General features: G+C 32.7%; 1 protein-coding gene across 1 annotated transcript in view; it reads left to right on the top strand.

Annotated features, from left to right (window-relative positions):
- Smp_179810 (troponin t, invertebrate, putative) overlaps nucleotides 1-10521 on the top strand; it is a gene marked incomplete at its 5' end in the record, with an annotated part of 18289 nt that extends 7768 nt beyond the window's left edge. Inside the window, 8 exons of the mRNA XM_018790378.1 lie at nucleotides 1764-1800; nucleotides 1874-1990; nucleotides 3107-3193; nucleotides 5158-5289; nucleotides 7499-7723; nucleotides 8231-8271; nucleotides 9552-9615; nucleotides 9722-10521. Of these exons, the coding sequence (XP_018646291.1) occupies nucleotides 1764-1800; nucleotides 1874-1990; nucleotides 3107-3193; nucleotides 5158-5289; nucleotides 7499-7723; nucleotides 8231-8271; nucleotides 9552-9615; nucleotides 9722-9946 (928 nt within the window). The 3' untranslated portion in view covers nucleotides 9947-10521. The remainder of the gene's footprint in view (nucleotides 1-1763; nucleotides 1801-1873; nucleotides 1991-3106; nucleotides 3194-5157; nucleotides 5290-7498; nucleotides 7724-8230; nucleotides 8272-9551; nucleotides 9616-9721) is intronic.
- Between the last annotated feature and the right edge of the window lie 8106 nt (nucleotides 10522-18627).

Genomic DNA, 18627 nt, shown 5'->3' with positions numbered 1-18627 from the left:
TATATAGTTGAAACCATGAGTCATTTGAAGCTAGACCAACATGGAAAACCTGGAAGCACTGGACGGCCGTTTCGTCCTATTGTAAGACTATATAAAATTACTAAAATCTCCACAAAACCCCCTTCTGATAATGATCATATGCTCACTAGTGACTGGCTCCATCAGGTATTTCCTGGAGTTCTAGTGAGAAGCAGTAACCAGTAGAGTTCTACCAGGTTTGTTGGGAGATATCAACTCACTGAAGACACTGGTCAATGGTTGCTCAATTTCGTGGATTGGTTAAAGTTAGACATTAACACCGTTGGATGCCGGCCAGCTCAGTGGTCTAGAGGTTAAGTGCTCTGGCGCGAGACTGGTAGGTCCTGAGTTCGAATCTCGCGAGGCGGGATCGTGGATGCGCACTGCTGAGGAGTCCCATACTAGGAAGGAACGGCAGTCCAGTGCTTCCAAGTTTCCCATGGTGGTCTAGCTTCGATTGACTCATGATCTCAACTATATAAAGTTTTATAATTAATGAAATACTATTAACTGATATTTACTTGTTAATGGGGGGATTTATTTGGGAATTTAATGTAAAATACTTCATTATGACTTTATATTTGTTGACCAATTATTTTACTAAACAAATTCAATTACTAAAGGGGGGTTTGTGGAGATTTTAGTAATGTTATATAAGACGAAATGGACGTCCAGTGCTTCCAGGTATTCCATGGTAGTCTAACATCAATTGACTCATGATTTCAACTATATAAAATTCAATTACTTTTACAGAATTTGTTTACAAGATTTGATAAGAATTTTTAAAATTGTTAATCAATCAAGTTCAATTGAAAGTGGCTATTCTTAATTGAATTTACTTATAAATTCATTGTTAACTTTTCTTATCTTGTACATTGTCAATAAGTTGATCATAAAAAACAAAACAAATTCAATTGTGCATGCGTATTGTTGAGGAGTCCCACAATAGGACGAAACCGCAATTCAGTGGTTCCAGGTTTTCCACAGTAGTCTAACTTCAATTGACTCATGATCTCAACTATTGAAAATTCAAATATTTTCATTTATATCGAGATATCAATGAATGTTATTCACAAAAATTGTATGCTTAAATTATTAAAATAATCTATCCTCTAAGCAAAGATGGATAGTGGCTAGCAGTGGAATCCAGTTTGACACGAGTTTCGTCCCATTTGGGACTCGTCAGCTGGATGTACCTGCATCTCAGAGTTGATGCTCACTCTGAGACTTGAACTCAGTAGGAACTGACCAGTTGTAGTCCTAAACATCAATGGGAAGATTCAAACAAACAATACTAAGTGAATTTAATCTATCCTCTAGTTACAATATTATTTTACTTAAAAAAACACTAAATTTCCATATGAATTTTGTTTCCTATACTAATGTTTTAATTCTTTCTATAAATCTCAACATTCTATGCATGTGATATATGTTATGAAAGTGGTACAAATGCAACTAATGTGTACTATGTAACCATCTACATTATTCCTATCTACTTTTATACCAAATCAAACAACATACTGATTATGAACAAGATTCATATTTAAATTAACGAATATAAGTATGGGATTAAATAAATGTACTATGCATTCTAGGTATATACCATCTAAAAAGAAGGTAGATTGATTAACAAACATCAAATAGAACTGATTTCTTTCATAAAACATTGATAATATTCTTATATATAGTTTTTTTCACAATTTGATGACCTATCCTGTTTCTACTATTTTTTTTTCTTATTTTAGTGAGGATGGTAAATCTGAAGCGAAAATTCGTATGGAAGTAAGTCATAAAATCTTTGACGAAAAATAACAAATTAATATACGGTAATTACTCATTTATTTGTTCTTTTTAGATGGAAGCCAAGCGTAGAAAAGAGAGAGCTGAAGAGGAATGGAGAGAATATGAAGAGTTTCGTAGAGGTGAACGCGAAAAAGAAGAAGAAGAGATACGTCAATTAAGAGAACGTCGAGTATGTTTGTTTTTTTGATTAACTAGTATCTTTTGCATAAGAGTTTGTAGAGAGTGATGAAATTCATAATTTACATCCGAGATTGACCTTAATTGGATAAGTATTAGAAACCAGAAGCGACTGAACAGCTGTTTCATCCTAATGTGATAATCGTAAGCGGTGCAATCAACAATCACACTAAGGATAGAAACCGGGACATTTGGGTTTTGTAAAACTTAACACTCAGAACATAGAGTTGATATCTAATATTTGACATGTCCAACTATTATTTGCTGTTTCATTTATGTTGTAAGATATATCAGAAATGATTGATGCAGTTAGAACAAAGTCACAATCATAGACCTAATTTGTAATTTGTCGTAAGCTTGGTCTGATGCCATGAGTTAGATGATTATAGATCAGGTCTAGCAATGAATACTATGAATTAGAATCCTTCAAGCAAAATCAAATCAGCTGTAGGCATTTATCTTCTCACTAATAAAAAATCATGTCGTGTTAAACTATGAATAAAGCAATCGACAACGAAAATAAGCAAATGACATCATTCTGTTGATTACATCTAATCTAAGAACATTGAAAGATGTATAATTCAGTGCTAAATTATTAGGTTTTGAGAAAACGATCAGGATTGAATACTTAGTACCAAAATTTTGCTTATTGTGCTTCAGTAACAGATTAGGATAATCAGAAAATTAAACTAAATTAAAGAAGCCGTTTTAACCAAAAATGAACGAATGATTTGTCAGCAAATTTATAACTAGTTTTGCTATCAAATAAACGTGGAAGACAAAACAGTGTCTAATTCAGTATTCGTATAAGTAGTAGATAAACTACACTCATTGTTTCAATGTTACCAATTAGTAGTGAAGTCCATTAGACCGGATTGAAAATAACAATCTGAAAACACTTACATTATTATTTAGCTTCAATCTACCATCCATCATCTAACTTTATAGTTATATCGGACAATTAAATTATTTGCACTGATCCTGTTCTGTTATAGCTTATTTCGCTCTATTTATAGTACCAGGATTGATTTTTAAATGCTTAAATTTATATCTTACATTTTTGGATTGTTACTGAAATAATTATGAACTTTCATATGAAATATTTAAGGAACGACGTAAAATGGAACGTGAAGAAGAAGAAAAACGATTAGCTGAATTACGTCAGATAGAAGATCAAAAAAGACGAGCAGAAGAAGTAAGTTTATCTTTCCATTTTTATTGCTATGATTGTGAATTGTCATCCAATCAGTTACTATATGTATTTATTTAGCTTGTACATTCACTCCGATATGTCAATTATGAAATAGTTTTCGTAAGTTCAAGTTTAATAGAGAAAAAGCAGTATATCTCATATTGTACGATAAATATCTTACTTTCGAGGTTATAAGATGTAGAACAGATAATCAGTTCATGAATGGTACATTTGTTATATTTCGTTTGTACTTTTGTTGTTTAGAATGAATTCTCTACACCATAGACTGATTTTGAGTTATTTATTCAACAGAATACATTGAAGAATGAACTATGGTTGGTATGAAATCCGAAGAATTATAGTCAGCACTGCTGAAGTGAACTTTAGTGTATATAATCATATTGTAGCATAAGTATGACTCCTATGATACGATTGATTATAGTTTATTGAGGATGTAATTCAGTAGTCTTCTATTTTATTAACTGTTTTTATTGTCTAAGTAACCATATGATAATTTTCTTAATAAAACTAGTATCTCTTATCATTGTGTTTTGATTATTGACTTTGATCACTGACAACTAAATGATTTCAAAGCTTTTATTAGTCAGTTTATTTCTCTTCTATTGAGTGTATTGACTATTATTTAGTTTAGTCATCATAAATGATTGAAGGCAAATGACCACTTAGATGGGTGTTCTACATGTATAAGTAATATAACCGGGCGGATGTAGTACAGTTATAGGAACAAGTTTATATGTGTAATGTACAGATCGACAATCAATATAATTGCTAACTCAAGAAGTTTATATCTCAATAAGCCACAGAGTATTATACAACAAATCCTGGCCCATGATTAGGAAGAAATATTGTTTAGGAAGAATGTCACAATTGAGAAAAATTGGACTGCAACTGAAGGTGGAATCTAAGACATATGTTTAATTGTATTGTAGTGAACTGGAGCACCAGTGAGGTCAACCAAATGTATTTCAACACAAAATTGCACAATGTCTTAGTACAATCTGAGAACCGTACAATAAATATTTTATTTGTGAAATGTCAATCAATCGTCTCAGAATTGATTATTCCTTCGTTTCTACATCAATTATTCTCTGCTGTCGTTCTCTTTTCTTCAATCTTCTTAACCTTCTGCCTTCAGTCATTTCACTTTCGATTGATGATATATAATACTAATATCTGTTGACATCAGTAGCACACACCACAGTATTTTGAACGTGTCAGTTGTGTGTAGATTTATTTATTCAACAGAATAATTTACCCAGTAAAGTTCTACTGACTAAATCGAAGCATAAAACCAAAATCTAGAGGAAATACGAAATTTCACTACATCATATAACTCATAAGTACATATTCATATTCGAAGTTGCAAAGTATCAGGCTATAATGTTTAATATAAAAATGTTATAGTTAATTCAACATGTAAAGATCATGCTTTACATTTGAAAAATATCAAAGGTAATAGTGAATGATAATGTGAACATGACTTATTTTCAAAAAAGAAATAGATTAATATAGATCAGAGCATGGTGATTTGTAACCAAACAAGGATACAAGCAAGGCATCCATGTACGTACACACACATGTATACAAGTATCCTTCTATAGAACATTACACCTACATGAACCTAACATGCACAATTTTTTGTGACATATATATATGGAAAGAAAATAAGGTAGATAAGAATAAAAAACGAATTTCTTTAAAATAGGTTGAACAATTGATGATTGTAAAACGGGGAAAAAGGCAATCAATTTTGCTTTTTATAGAATGATAATGATAATACAAAAAATTGGTAAAAATCTAGTGACTTACTGTTTTATTTTTCAACCTGGTTTCAAGGATGAAAAGTTCTAAGATGTAATATGACATGGAAAAATTGATTATTTTTATTTTGTTATCACTCTCTTTGTTTAACTGAGCACTACATTTTTGGATGTCTGTTTTAATAGGAAGAACGACAAAGAAAGAAACGTGAGGAAGAACAACGTAAACGTGAAGAACGTGAACGCAAAAAGAAAGAATGGGAAGAGCGTAAAAATGCTAATCGACCTAATTTCGTTATTACGAAGAAGGAACAGGGTGTAAGTCGAGCGGTTATTTATAAGGATTTTAGTACAGTGATGACTGGATAGTAAGAGTAGTGAGTCAATCAATGGTTTCAATTCCTCATTATGCACATGAATTTAGACAGTCGCATGGTATTATTATCATCCCTTCTATAAACAATGTTACCTAAGACTGTGTATATTAACCTGTACTTGCCACATGTGACGTCTTATGTTATTTATATCAGAACCTGCAACGAATTGCGATGATTTCGATTACTTCAACTTAGAGCGTTACATAAAGTAGTAGAAAATGTTTTAATGGATTTAGGTATATGCTACTTATGTTGACAGACACAAGTAGCATGTAACACCAATCGGAAGTGGAAAACCTAGTAGCAGAAGGTTAATAAGATCAAGTTGATGAGAATAGAAAGGAAATGTAAATTTGAAGAAGTATACAGAACGTAAAAGACAAATGATGGAAATTTGCAATTTGTATTCAGTGTATGATACTTATATTTTAACAGGACACCATTAATTCCGAACATCCCATTTACCATGACTAAGTGACTTATATTCATTTAAAACATAATCTAGGTAGTCAATTCGTTACAACTCTAGCAACCTATGTTGTTGTAACTTACGTAAGTTGAACAATTTATCATCTACTGAAGGATATTACCTCAATGAATAAAAACGGAATTTCCCTAAATCCAGGGGTATTGTGTTTTATCTGGGCCCAATGAGGCTCGGTATTGTTATGCCAAGATTTAATGATGGTCTACTCACCATGGTTTGTAATAATGTTAAGATAAGTAAAGATTTACGACTGTTCTTTTATGTTTTACTCTGAAGTTATATAGACTGTTGGTGAGAACTAATTATCTGAAGATTACTTATCCTCTTTTCACATCAGCAGTTTTGACGTTTATGATCACAGTCACTTTGAATTGTTTACTGGATCGTCCAAAAACGATATTCTTTCAATTATATCTGTAAAATACAGTGGTATCACGGATTTATGCTTCTGTGTTAAGCTTGTTAACTTGACTAGTATATAAGAAAGCTAGCTGACTAATTCGGTGTTTGGCTTTATATTCCGATAATTTTGTTGTGTTTTACGGAAATAAAGGAACTGTCTGAAAGCCTCGCAGCCTGACATATTAATGATACTAAGAAATAAAAGACAGTTTTCAAATTGTAGGTAATATTTTCATGTTATGATGTGCAATTTATTTGACACAGGAATTGATTGGTAAATACTAAACAACAGTTCAGCCTATTTGAGGCTTGTTTCGCTGGGATTACACGATCAGTTTATTAAACCAAAATGAGTGAACCATTTCAAAATCTCCTCCGCTATTTATTTTTTTCTCCAGATTTTAGTTGATTCGTCAAGAATATGTTTCAACTACACTTTATAGAGTTCATTAAAATGCCGATATTAAGTCATTTTTCGGCAACTTCAAATAGATTTTTATATCTCCTACTGTACTCCAGAATATTATTTAAGTGATTATTTAAGGAACAGATAAACGGAAAACAATGTCATTGGAATTTAGCTTTTTAGTTGAAGTAGTGAATTTAACTTTTCAGTTAGGATTTATTACCGTAGGACAACTGTAATGAACGACGACTTCGTGGGTATAATCAATTGATCGTTTAATGCAAAATTACATAGTTCTTTTGTCAAATGTGAAAACAATACATTAACTACTTTATTCGCAAATCATCCATCAATTGTCCTTTACATCCTTCATGATTCTTCCACTTCTCAATTCGTTTATGTTCCATTTCCTGTTTTTTCAGCTTAATCTTCTTAACCTTCTTTTAATAGGCATTTCACTTCTCATCAGCGTTATATACTACTTATACCTGTCAACATAAGTAGCAAGCACCACACATCTAGTTAGCTATAGACAGATTTCTAGTACTGTTACGCTTGAAATTATACGTTTATGGATAATCAGTAGAGCTTTTTTCCATAAATTTCAAAACTTTTCCCCGTTTTATCCATAAATATTCGCCCTAAGACTGAGGAATTATTCATTCTCTGTTCTGTTCTGCTTGCATTTGAAATCTTTAATTCTTAAATTAAATAAACATACCAAGAATAGACATTTCTACCATACTCCTAATTATATTCTTTTCAATGGTTTTTAAATACACTACTTAATACTTAAGTTGATCTTTATGAAATGTTTAGTCGAAATTTAATCAATTCCTATTAACATAATTTTAGGCACAAGAAACAGAAGAAGAGAAAAAGGAAGAAGTTACCAAGTCAAAAGAACAGTTGGAAGCCGAAAAACGTGCTATTTTAGAACAACGTATACAACCATTGAATATTAGTGGTTTTAATGCTGATCAATTGAAGAATAAAGCTAAAGAATTACACGATCTTATCTGTCGATTAGAGGGTGATATTTATGATTTATCTCAACGTTTCACAAGACAAAGTTATGATGTAATTCGATGTTTTTTTCTTAAATAGTACTAAACAACTTATTTATAAATTGTTTACAAGTTGATGAATGTAGGTCATATTCTACATAGTTCCTTATTATTCCTCCAGTTGTATGGTATGCCATTTTCACTTCATATAGATTATTTATAATAAACGTGACAGAAGTGGTTTAAATTTTTGACCTTTACTGAAGGTTACTTTCTTGTTTATACACAGCTAATAATTGCGAATATACTCGAAATACTTCCAACATTTACTGATAATTACAGTTATTACTTTAACACCTTGAAAAATTTCAGCTTTTCAGTTATCTTTAATAAAGGTATCAATGTTCACTGTTAAGACTGTTATATTAAGTCGATGTTACAGTTTTGCTAAATTGGACACTCCCCTAAAAGCACCTCAACTTATGAGTACAATTGGCAAATGAAGTATTTGATTAAATTTTCATCCTGATTTTTGTTATAAATTTATCCCGTAAAAATCGATTTATTATTATTTGTTTAGATGCAAGAATTGGCAGAACGTGCACGTCAAATAAACAAAGGGTAAATTATGTTTCTTATAAGTGTACTTGATAATTTTTACAATTTCATTACTTTTAGTACTGAATCGCTTAGAATTTAAGTGATCCGACTGATTTCATTGTTAATATTAAGTTTCTACCTCAACTTCGTGGATCAGTTGAAGTTAGACATTAACACTGTTGGATGCCAGCTCAGTGGTCTATCGGTTAAGGGCCTCGGCTCGAGACTGGTAGGTCCTGGGTTCGAATCTCGCTCGCGAGAGCAGGTTCGTGAATGCGCACTACTGAGGAGTCCCGTAATAGGACGAAACGGCCGTCCAGTGCTTCCAGGTTTTCGATGGTGGTCTAGCTTCAATTGACTCATGATTTCAACTTTGAAAAATACTGAAATCTCCACAAACCCCCTTCTAAAAAATAAATAAAATGAATTAGTATGACATATATCATAACTATAAACCAGTTGCAGTCCTAAACATCAATGGAAAGATTCAAACAAACGATACTAAGTGAATTCAAACTTCCACCTCATTGCACAAGCAAGTGGCTATCAGGACTCAATAGCTGAGTGGATAACACGATGGCATTTGAAGCGAACGTTAGTGGGTTCGAGTCCCAGAGTGAACGTCGTCTCTGAGATGCAGATACATCCAGCTGACGAGTCCCAAACAGGACGAAACACGCGTCCTGGATTCCACTGCTAGCCACTATCCATCTTTAATTACAATAAACCAGTTAGTTTACATTATGTGAGACAACTTTAAGTTTTTCATGTCTTACTGCTTACCAGTCTTTTGTTTCGATAATCGAATTGTTTCAGCTTTCTAAAATACGCTAAGTTATTTCTATTATTCATTAATCCATATTGATTCATTCACCCAAAGTTTCCCAATCATTTTATTCTTCAGTGGTTTTATATGGATAATATCCGATTTTATATAAACACATATATATTCACCAAAAGTTCTTCTGAATTATTTGTCTTGGTAGATTATACTATCTTATATTTTGCTAAGTACCAGTGGTTTATTATCACAACTTATCTTATCAATTACTTTGATCCATGTACTTTGCTTTATAGCTTTGAAATGATACATTAATCTGGATCATAGACAAGAATTTCTGTCCTAAATGTCACTTACAGATAGTTTTATTAATTTTACTCCCGTTTTTAGGCTTAAACAAATAAAATCTCATCTAAAATAGATTTAGATTATAATTTTCGCGGTTAGTAGTATTTTATGTCAGAATTATATTTTTATAATGTTTGCAAATATTGTGACATGTATTTTTAAAATTTTATAGAGGTAAAGCAAAAGCTATCACTAATGCACCGGATCCATTAGCGGCTAAATTCAGCGGTATTCCTGTAAGTTTTAAATATATTCCGTTTTCATAATAACAATAATAATCTTCAATCTATATTATCATTTAAATGCTGCTTCATTTTTTCTGTTTTAAACATCATCTTTTAGCCTATGGTTGTTATGTACAGTCAATATGAACGAGTGAAAGATCCCAGATCATTCAAAGATCGACGTACTGTCTTTACAGGTGCTAATTATGCAGAAGAATATCAACGTATTGCACCTTCACACATGTTGGTTATGACAGATGAAGGCTTCCAAATAGCTGGAGCCGCTGAAGGTGGAGGACATTCAGCTGCTTCTGCACCTGGAACTGAAGTTCCTGTTGAATAAATAATTCTATGAACATTAATTATAGTAATGCTGCTGTCATTGTTATTGTCACCAGGATATATACCATCAATTATTTCTGATTCTTTTGCATTTCTTTATCTCTTTCTATTTGTGTTTCTTCTTCATGTTTGTTTCAGTGTCACCACATTCACTCAAATCTTCTGAGTTTTTATTTTTATTATGTTACTGAAAAAAGAAATTCACTTATTATCCTCAATGCTTTTAAAGAAAACAAATTATGCTACCGCTTTCCCGTCTTACTGATATCATTGATAGTATGTTATCATTCACTCCCTCTTCTTATGTTTCTTCTTCTTCTTCTTCTCCCTGTCTTCATGGATTTCGAAAAATTGTCATTAATTATTAAGTCACCTAAAGTACCACTGATTCATTAAAAACACCAAATATCTAAATATCACCACAGAAACTATAAATAAAACTACCCTTATCTTTATTAGACTGTGTAGTTTCTTATTGCTATTATTATTATTATCATTATTACTATTATTATGACTCCCTCTTTTATGTTGAATAATTTACTTTAAGTAATAAATGGGAACATTCTATTCTACTGGAATTTTTAGAGTATAAATTTATTATTCAAATGTCTAGAACCTAGTAATGAAAACCAAACAGTTCATTTGTTTTACGCATAGAATCTCACCAAAGGGATTAGTTTATTGTTGTATTGAATTGATGGAATGAACTTCTGGATAATTCATACTTGAAACAAAAAAATGTGTCTAATGCTTCATGGTTTGTAAGGGTTCTGTGCTAAATAGAAATCATAGTGTGATAAAAAGATGTTTTTCGTTGGATCATTTCATCAGAAACTGGATTACAAAACATCGGTCACCATTACCGTGTTTCCATAAGAAATCTTCGAATTTTGATATTACGAAATACTATATCGTGTACTTGAATGAAGAATGCGTTACTAAGATATCTGGAGTTATGAAGAGGTACCCATCAATATTTTTATTATTAGGAACGATTTTTCATTTGTGAACTCAATTCGATATTGTTTGTTGACGGATGACTCACAAGGAACGCTGGGACTAGATCTTTGTATTAGATGGAATTTTTCAACGAGGGATATCCTTGGTGAAATAATGATCGATATGGGTTTCAGCTACATGTAACCCAGAGCTATTGTCAGATTTGATTCTATCAAAAATCGAATGGACTCCTTCGGGGTAATAATAACAAATATTATGTCCACTTCTTAGAGTTCATCAAGTTCTATCAAATTTCACTGTGGCTGTAAATCTGCACAAATCGTTATTTTGATAAACTTCTGAAAAAAATAAGGAGCCGATTTGTTCTAATTAGTACAAAACTAAGTCACAGAAATTCCTTCGAATTTCCTGGAACCATTTACCATTTTAGAAAATGCTTATAGATACTATGTTATTTAAAATGATAGACTCAATGGGGCTTTATTTTATGAATTAATTTGTAGGTGATATTCGTTACTAATAAATCTTCTTTAGGAGACCATGAAAAACTAGCAAGCGACGAATAGTTAATTCATCTTAATATAGAACTTTTCACTAGTGAACACTAGTGAATAGACAAAATGATGTAGGGTACAACTAAATAATCAATCAATTTATCAGTTATTGATCATTTCTAACAGAGTGTTGGAATATATACTGCCCAAGGCGTTTAATTAACTTGACATTAACTTCAATTTCGATCTCTCTTAATTTGACTTAATAAGCTTTATTTAAATTAAGAATTCGAGATGGTGGAGAAGATTTGTACGTCAGGTGAATTATTTTGATGGACTTTTGTTCTCTGAGCTGGAAGGTTTGGTCGTGGAGCTTTCATTGTCCTCCTGAACGACACGAAATTCATAAACTTTACTTCTACCCGAAGTTTGTGCTGATGATGTCGTTCAGAAGGACGATCAAAGCTCCACGACCAAACCATCCAGCTCAGAGAACAAAACTCCATCAAAATTAAGAATTACTAAATTATATCTTATTAAGCTAGATAATTTATGCATGATCATTGATTCTCTAAACAAAGTGTTTTCTAGAATTAGTAAAATTGTAATATTATAGTCTTTGAAAAATGATACGTTTACATGTACATGTACAATTAATGCAAAAATTAATTAAAATATAGTTTGTAAAGTTGAATTATGGTGTATGCTACTTAAGTGAACATAAGTAGTATAAAACACAAATCAGAAGTGAAATAACTGGCAGAAGAAGGTTGGGAAGATCGAATCGAAGAGAACAGGAACTGAGAGTAATTCTTATGGCGATATAGGAACAATGAAGTTTGACGTAATTGATGAAAGATTTGCAAATGAAGTACTGAACGTATCGTTTTCACATTTTACCATAGAACTCTGTAATTTTGTATTAAAATTAAATTGATTTCCTCTCACCTGTGTCCTCGTTCATTACAGAATCGTACGTTTTTAATTCTGTTTTGATGCTGTCAAATGAAATTGGAGAAACATTATTGTCTATTGTATTTACTTTGAGATATTTCATTTCTTGTGTTAACAACAAATGTTCACTTATGGAAAACAAAACAATTCAAATACTGTATTATTCTTTTGAAAATTTTAACTAAAGATGTGGAGCCAAATTATGCTAGGTAGATGGCGTAATTGAAAGAAAGATATTTAAAGCAACACACCCATAAACATTCATTATAAAGTATGAAAATTGACCAGGACAACTGATACAGGAGTAGATAAAAAAATCCATGAATTGTATAAAGACTGATCATGAATAATGATCTTAACCCCAATGATGTATGTTTCGATGAATTATGTGAATATTTTTCAGAGAAATCACTTAGTTCGAAATGGTGAGAAAGAAGTATCTTTTGGAAATACAATCATATAGACACATATGTTGCTGTTTTAATGGGATAAGTTTTACAGTATCGTCAGATTATATAGTATAACGAAAATATACATGGGGTAAACAAGAAAGTGTAGAGGAGAATTCGAAGCGGCAAGTGGAAGACCTAGCAATGACAGTGGACAAAACCGCAACAGAAAGAAAACAGAAGACAACAATATGGTACGACAAAGAAACTAGCAGGGAAATAAAGTAAGTCAGAGCTGTCAGCCGAGAATAAAGAAGGCAAGCCAATCACCGAGATTCAGGAACACAGAAAGAGATGGGTAGAATACTTTGGGGAACTCCTAAATAGATCAGCTCCATTGAATCCATCGGACGTCGAAGCAGCACTAACAGACCTCCATAAAAATGCCGTTCCACCGACGGTCGAAGTAATCTCCATGACCACCAGATAATATGTTCCCCTTTGTATTCAAGAAGGTTTGATTGAAATATTTTTTCGTTTTTAGGCCTGTTACCCCTCGTGGAGGAGCATGGACCGCACAACAGCATTCTCCATCCAACCCTGTCCTGGGCAATCCTTTCTAGTTCTTTCCAGTTAACATTCATTATTTCCATATCTGCTTCTATTTCCCGGCGGATTGTGTTCTTTCGCCTTCCTCTTTTCCGCTTACCTTCCGGATTCCAAGTTAAGGCTTGCCTCGTGATGCAGTTTGTTGATTTGCTTATTGTATGTCCTATCCACTTCCAACGTCTTTTCCTAGTTTCCTCTTCAGTTGGAAGCTGTATTGTTCTCCCCCATAAAAAGCTGTTGCTGTTGGTATCTGGCCAGTGAATGTTGAGTATTTTGCATAAATAACTGTTTACAAATACTTGTATCTTTCATCAATTACGTCAAACTTCATTGTTCCTTTATCGCCATAAGAATTACTCTCAGTTCCTGTTCTCTTCGATTCGATCTTCCCAACCTTCTTCTGCCAGTTATTTCACTTCTGATTTGTGTTTTATACTGCTTATGTTCACTTAAGTAGCATACACCATAATTCAACTTTACAAACTATATTTTAATTAATTTTTGCATTAATTGTACATGTACATGTAAACGTATCATTTTTCAAAGACTATAATATTACAATTTTACTAATTCTAGAAAACACTTTGTTTAGAGAATCAATGATCATGCATAAATTATCTAGCTTAATAAGATATAATTTAGTAATTCTTAATTTTGATGGAGTTTTGTTCTCTGAGCTGGATGGTTTGGTCGTGGAGCTTTGATCGTCCTTCTGAACGACATCATCAGCACAAACTTCGGGTAGAAGTAAAGTTTATGAATTTCGTGTCGTTCAGGAGGACAATGAAAGCTTCACGACCAGCTACTCACTCCATAATGTCGAAGAAGTTTACACAATGTTCTCCTGTCCACACTGTCAAACACCTTTTCATAGTCCAAATAACAAGTGTCAAAAGAGTGGAAAGAAGGATATCTTATCAAAATGCAAGAGAAAGATCTCAGAAAATGTGAAAACTGTGTAGGCATTACACTATTGTAAGGACCATGAAAAAGTTTCAGTAGAGTGTTGTTAAACCGGATGAAAGTCTCAGTAGAAGCTCTACTTCGAGATCAGAAGGCTGGACTCCGTAAGGATCGATCGTGCACAGACCAAACCACGACACTACGGATCATCGTTGAACAATCAATTGAATGGAACTCGTCACCATACATCAGCATCATTGAATATGAGAAGGCATCTATCAGTGTGCATAGGAGGACTTTATGGAAACTTCTCCAACACTATGAAGTTAGTGGCTGAGAAAATCGTCAACATCATCTGGAACTTATACGACGGACTACAGTGCAAAGTGGTACATGGAAGACAGCTGACAGGCGCATTGCAAGTGAGGACCGGAGTCAGACAAGGCTGCTTGCTCTCTCCCTTCCTCTTTCTTCCGGTGGCTGACTGGATTATGAAGACCATGACATCTGTGGGGAAGCACTGAATACAATGGACATCTCAGAATCATATAGACGATTTGGACTTCGCAGATGATTTATTTGCTTTATCCCATACACACGAAAAAATGCAGATGAAGACAACTAATGTAGCAGCAGCCTCTGCCTCAGTAGGCCCCAACATACACGAAGGAAAAATCAAGACAGCCAAATACAACAAAGATAACACCAACCCAATCAAACTTGATGGCGAAACTCTGGAATAGGTGAAAGTATTTATACACAATTATCTATCCAAGATACTCTACGTCCGTTCGCTTGATACCATCAGCAACAACCTACTCTGGTAGGAAACCAACCAACTTTCAGTTGAAGTAAAAATTAGGGAAAGATACTTGATTTGATGAGAACAGCTCTTTATTTTATACAATCAACTATTCTAACTGATATGATTATACTAAATCTTCTAGAAAACAACATATCTATGCAAGTAAACCATTTATTCTGAATCAAAAGTCACCTCAAATCTAGTGGGAATTAGAATTAAAAAGTGATATGTGGGTGATATTTAAACTAATCTAGTACTCAATTGATTCGAAAACATTCGTTAGATGTTTAGGTTATTAGCATAGTGAAGACTAAGTGATGTTGTGACTAATGGAAAATAATATGCAAGTGAAATATCAGTTTCTGTTCGACTCTCTTTAGAGATGGTTTACGGAATATTTTTCAAGTTTAGTATCAGCCTTCTTCCCGTATACTGCGAGTATTTACTAATGAACTACAGTTTACGATGCCTTAACATCAGTAAGACATCAGAGGTTGAAGCTCTAATTAATGAAAAATAAATATGCTGATATGTCTAGAAGTTATTTCATGGAGAAACTTTTTCTCCAGAGTTTGTAATTCAACACATTGCAATAACCCTAAATTATCTTCGACCGCTTTAAGTAATATGTTATGAACGAATAGTAAACTGAGTAGTTCACTATTTTATCACATTATAGTTTGATGTAGTAAATGATTCATTTAATTATTCATTCAGTATGTTAAACAGTTGAGAATAAATTATTTAGCTGGTTGAAAAGTTTATATCTTATTGAAAAACAGGATCAACGAATAGTCGAGATGTACGTACAACGTATAAAAGACCTACCTATCTTTACCTAATAGAAAAACTGATGCAAATATTTCTACTTAACAAATTCAATAAATTATCGTCGACTTTGTGAATATTAACTAATTTATCAAAGTGCAGTCGTCTACTGATATAACAAAAGTAGCATATGTATGCTTTTTGTAATTTTAAACGAAAGACAGGTCCTGCATATTTTTTGATAAATCAACTTTCAGTGATTGTACAACTCAGTGAAAATCTTTCACCAATTGTCTTCGGTGAGTTGTTATCTCACAACAGACGTGATTGAACTCCACTGGTCACTGCTTCTCACTAGAACTCCAGGACATATATTTTGGATCTCGAATCTCGAGAGGCGGGATCGTGGATGCGCAGTGCTGAGGAGTCCTATAGTAGGACGAAACGGCCGTCCAGTGCTTCCAGGTTTTCAGTGGTGGTCTAGGTTCAATTGATTCATGATTTCAACTATGAAAATACTGAAATCTCTACAAAACTCCTTCTGATTATAAATGAAAATCTATTTCAGAAAAGTAAACAATAATCATATGTAATAAGCCTAAAAGTTTGTAAGTATAAGGTAAAACGTGATAGATTCTACGTTTAATTAAAGATTTCTTAAGCTAATATGTATCAATGTCAGTACCTTATATTTTAAATATCTGTTTTGGTGAAATCAACTGGGCTATTAGTTGAGACTTTCATTTTAATGTAAAGCTGTAGAAAATTTAAAGTGAAAATTACAAAAATAACAGGTTAATCTATTTGGGCTCAAGTGAAACGATTTAAGATATAGTGGAAATGATAATATTTGCAATTAGTAACGTATGGAAGTAAGCCCAAATCACTGATAATAGCCACATACAGAAGTTGATGAGGTTAGCGGAAAAAGAATAATAACAGTAGTAAAAGTTGATTTTAGTAACAAAGAAGTTAGTCGACGATAAAATAATGGGCTCGAGTATTTCTGAAAATGTATGGGGTCTTTACATTGTTTATAGGTAACCATGTTTAAGGAGCTTTAAAGTTAAATTTGATTTAGTATTGATAGCCTCATTATTTTGAGCGTATGAATGCAAAAACTAGGAACACAACCATTTTATGAAATAGCCATTTACAGTTTTTTTTATTGTTTAGATGATAAATTTTGAACATGTTCGGTACCATGAAATCCCGTATGTAAAGGATAGTTATCATTTTCATATTCAACCTAAAAGCAGTACTTTCACTTGTGAAAAGAATATGTCTATGAATTAAAGAGATATCCGTCGTAAAGTGGGGATAACTTTGAGATTTGGCCTGAACATAGTTGTTTGTGGTTTTATCACTGTTAATCCTACCAGTCATGAATTATAAGTGCATAACAAATAAGTGTCTTTGTTAATACAATTTGATTGAATTATCGCTGTAGGTAATAAAGATCACAATACTGAAGTATGGGAAGGAATCAATTATCATTATCAAAGGGTTATTATCGTATTCCTTGATTTTAAAATAACACATTTAAAATGAACACATAATTAGAGATTAAAGTATAAGAGAAAGTAAGATAGTATCATGGTAATTTATTTCAGCTGCCGAAGTAGAATGTTTTGTTGAATAGTTTAAATCATTCTCTTTTGTTTGTTTATAGCTTTTGGGAAATAGTGACCACAGGTATTTTCAATAATTTGTATCTGGACCCTTATCCCTTTCATGGTCAGCTTCATTTGTAACAGAAAAGAGTACGGTACTGTGTTCGGAGTGAACATCAACTCTGAGGTGCAGTCACATCCAGTTGATGAGTCCCGAATAGGATTCCACTGCTAGCCACCATCCATCTTTGCTTATAATGCATGTGAATCAAGACAATATCGAGGCAATCCTCACAAGATAATCAATTTCAGTCCTAAACATCAATGGAAAGATTCAAGCAAAGAATACTAAGTGAATTTATAAAAGTGTTTTGTTTTTATATTTTATTCGATGATCATGGATTATATTATATTAAATCTAAGCAATAACAGTATTATGATTTTTGGAAACTAAACAGCAGTGGCCAAATGATCATTAAACTCTAACGTGTTAATTGACAATACTGTGGGGCATCTTTTAATTCAGTACACACAAGTGAATTAATTCCTAATTTGAATGTCACCAGGCAAACTCATTGGCAATTTAAGATGCCCTACAAAACTTTCGGCTATATATGTTGACGTGGTCCCACCTTTATTGCACAGAACCTACATACCATTCGGCAAACAATTAAGGATGGATGAAAATGGTCAAGATTTTCTGATAAACTCTCGATGTTAATTAAACACTAGATTTTACATACTGCAATTAGCAACGACGACATGTAAATAAAATATATACAGTTGAGGTTGGGGAAGACTATGGGTGAAATACATTTTCTTTCATAATGATAACGTAGACGACGTTTACACAACAATACCACCTAAATGCCTACCACAAAAAAGACACTACTTGTTGTAAGCTAGATGAATATCCTGATACACTTGGCAGACGCAAGCGAGGTCGTGAATGAATTGAAAGCATGCTATCTACAGAACTACTGACCAGTAGTCATTTATACAGTGTTTTCGTCTGCAAAGTATCAGAGGAGCGTAGTTATTGAGAGGCGAACAACATTAATTAGATCAGATGAAAATACAAGAAGTGGTAAAATATTTGAGATGGATATGAATAAACTGCGTGCAATTAAATATTTTGACTTACTTTCAGAGAGTTCAGCATTTTCCTTTAAAGATGCTTCCAAACT

The sequence above is a fragment of the Schistosoma mansoni genome (genome assembly GCF_000237925.1).
Source record: "Schistosoma mansoni, WGS project CABG00000000 data, supercontig 0113, strain Puerto Rico, whole genome shotgun sequence".
Classification (NCBI taxonomy): Eukaryota; Metazoa; Platyhelminthes; class Trematoda; order Strigeidida; family Schistosomatidae; genus Schistosoma; species Schistosoma mansoni.
Note: the sequence above shows the minus strand (reverse complement) of the source record. Positions and strands in the feature narration are given on the sequence as shown.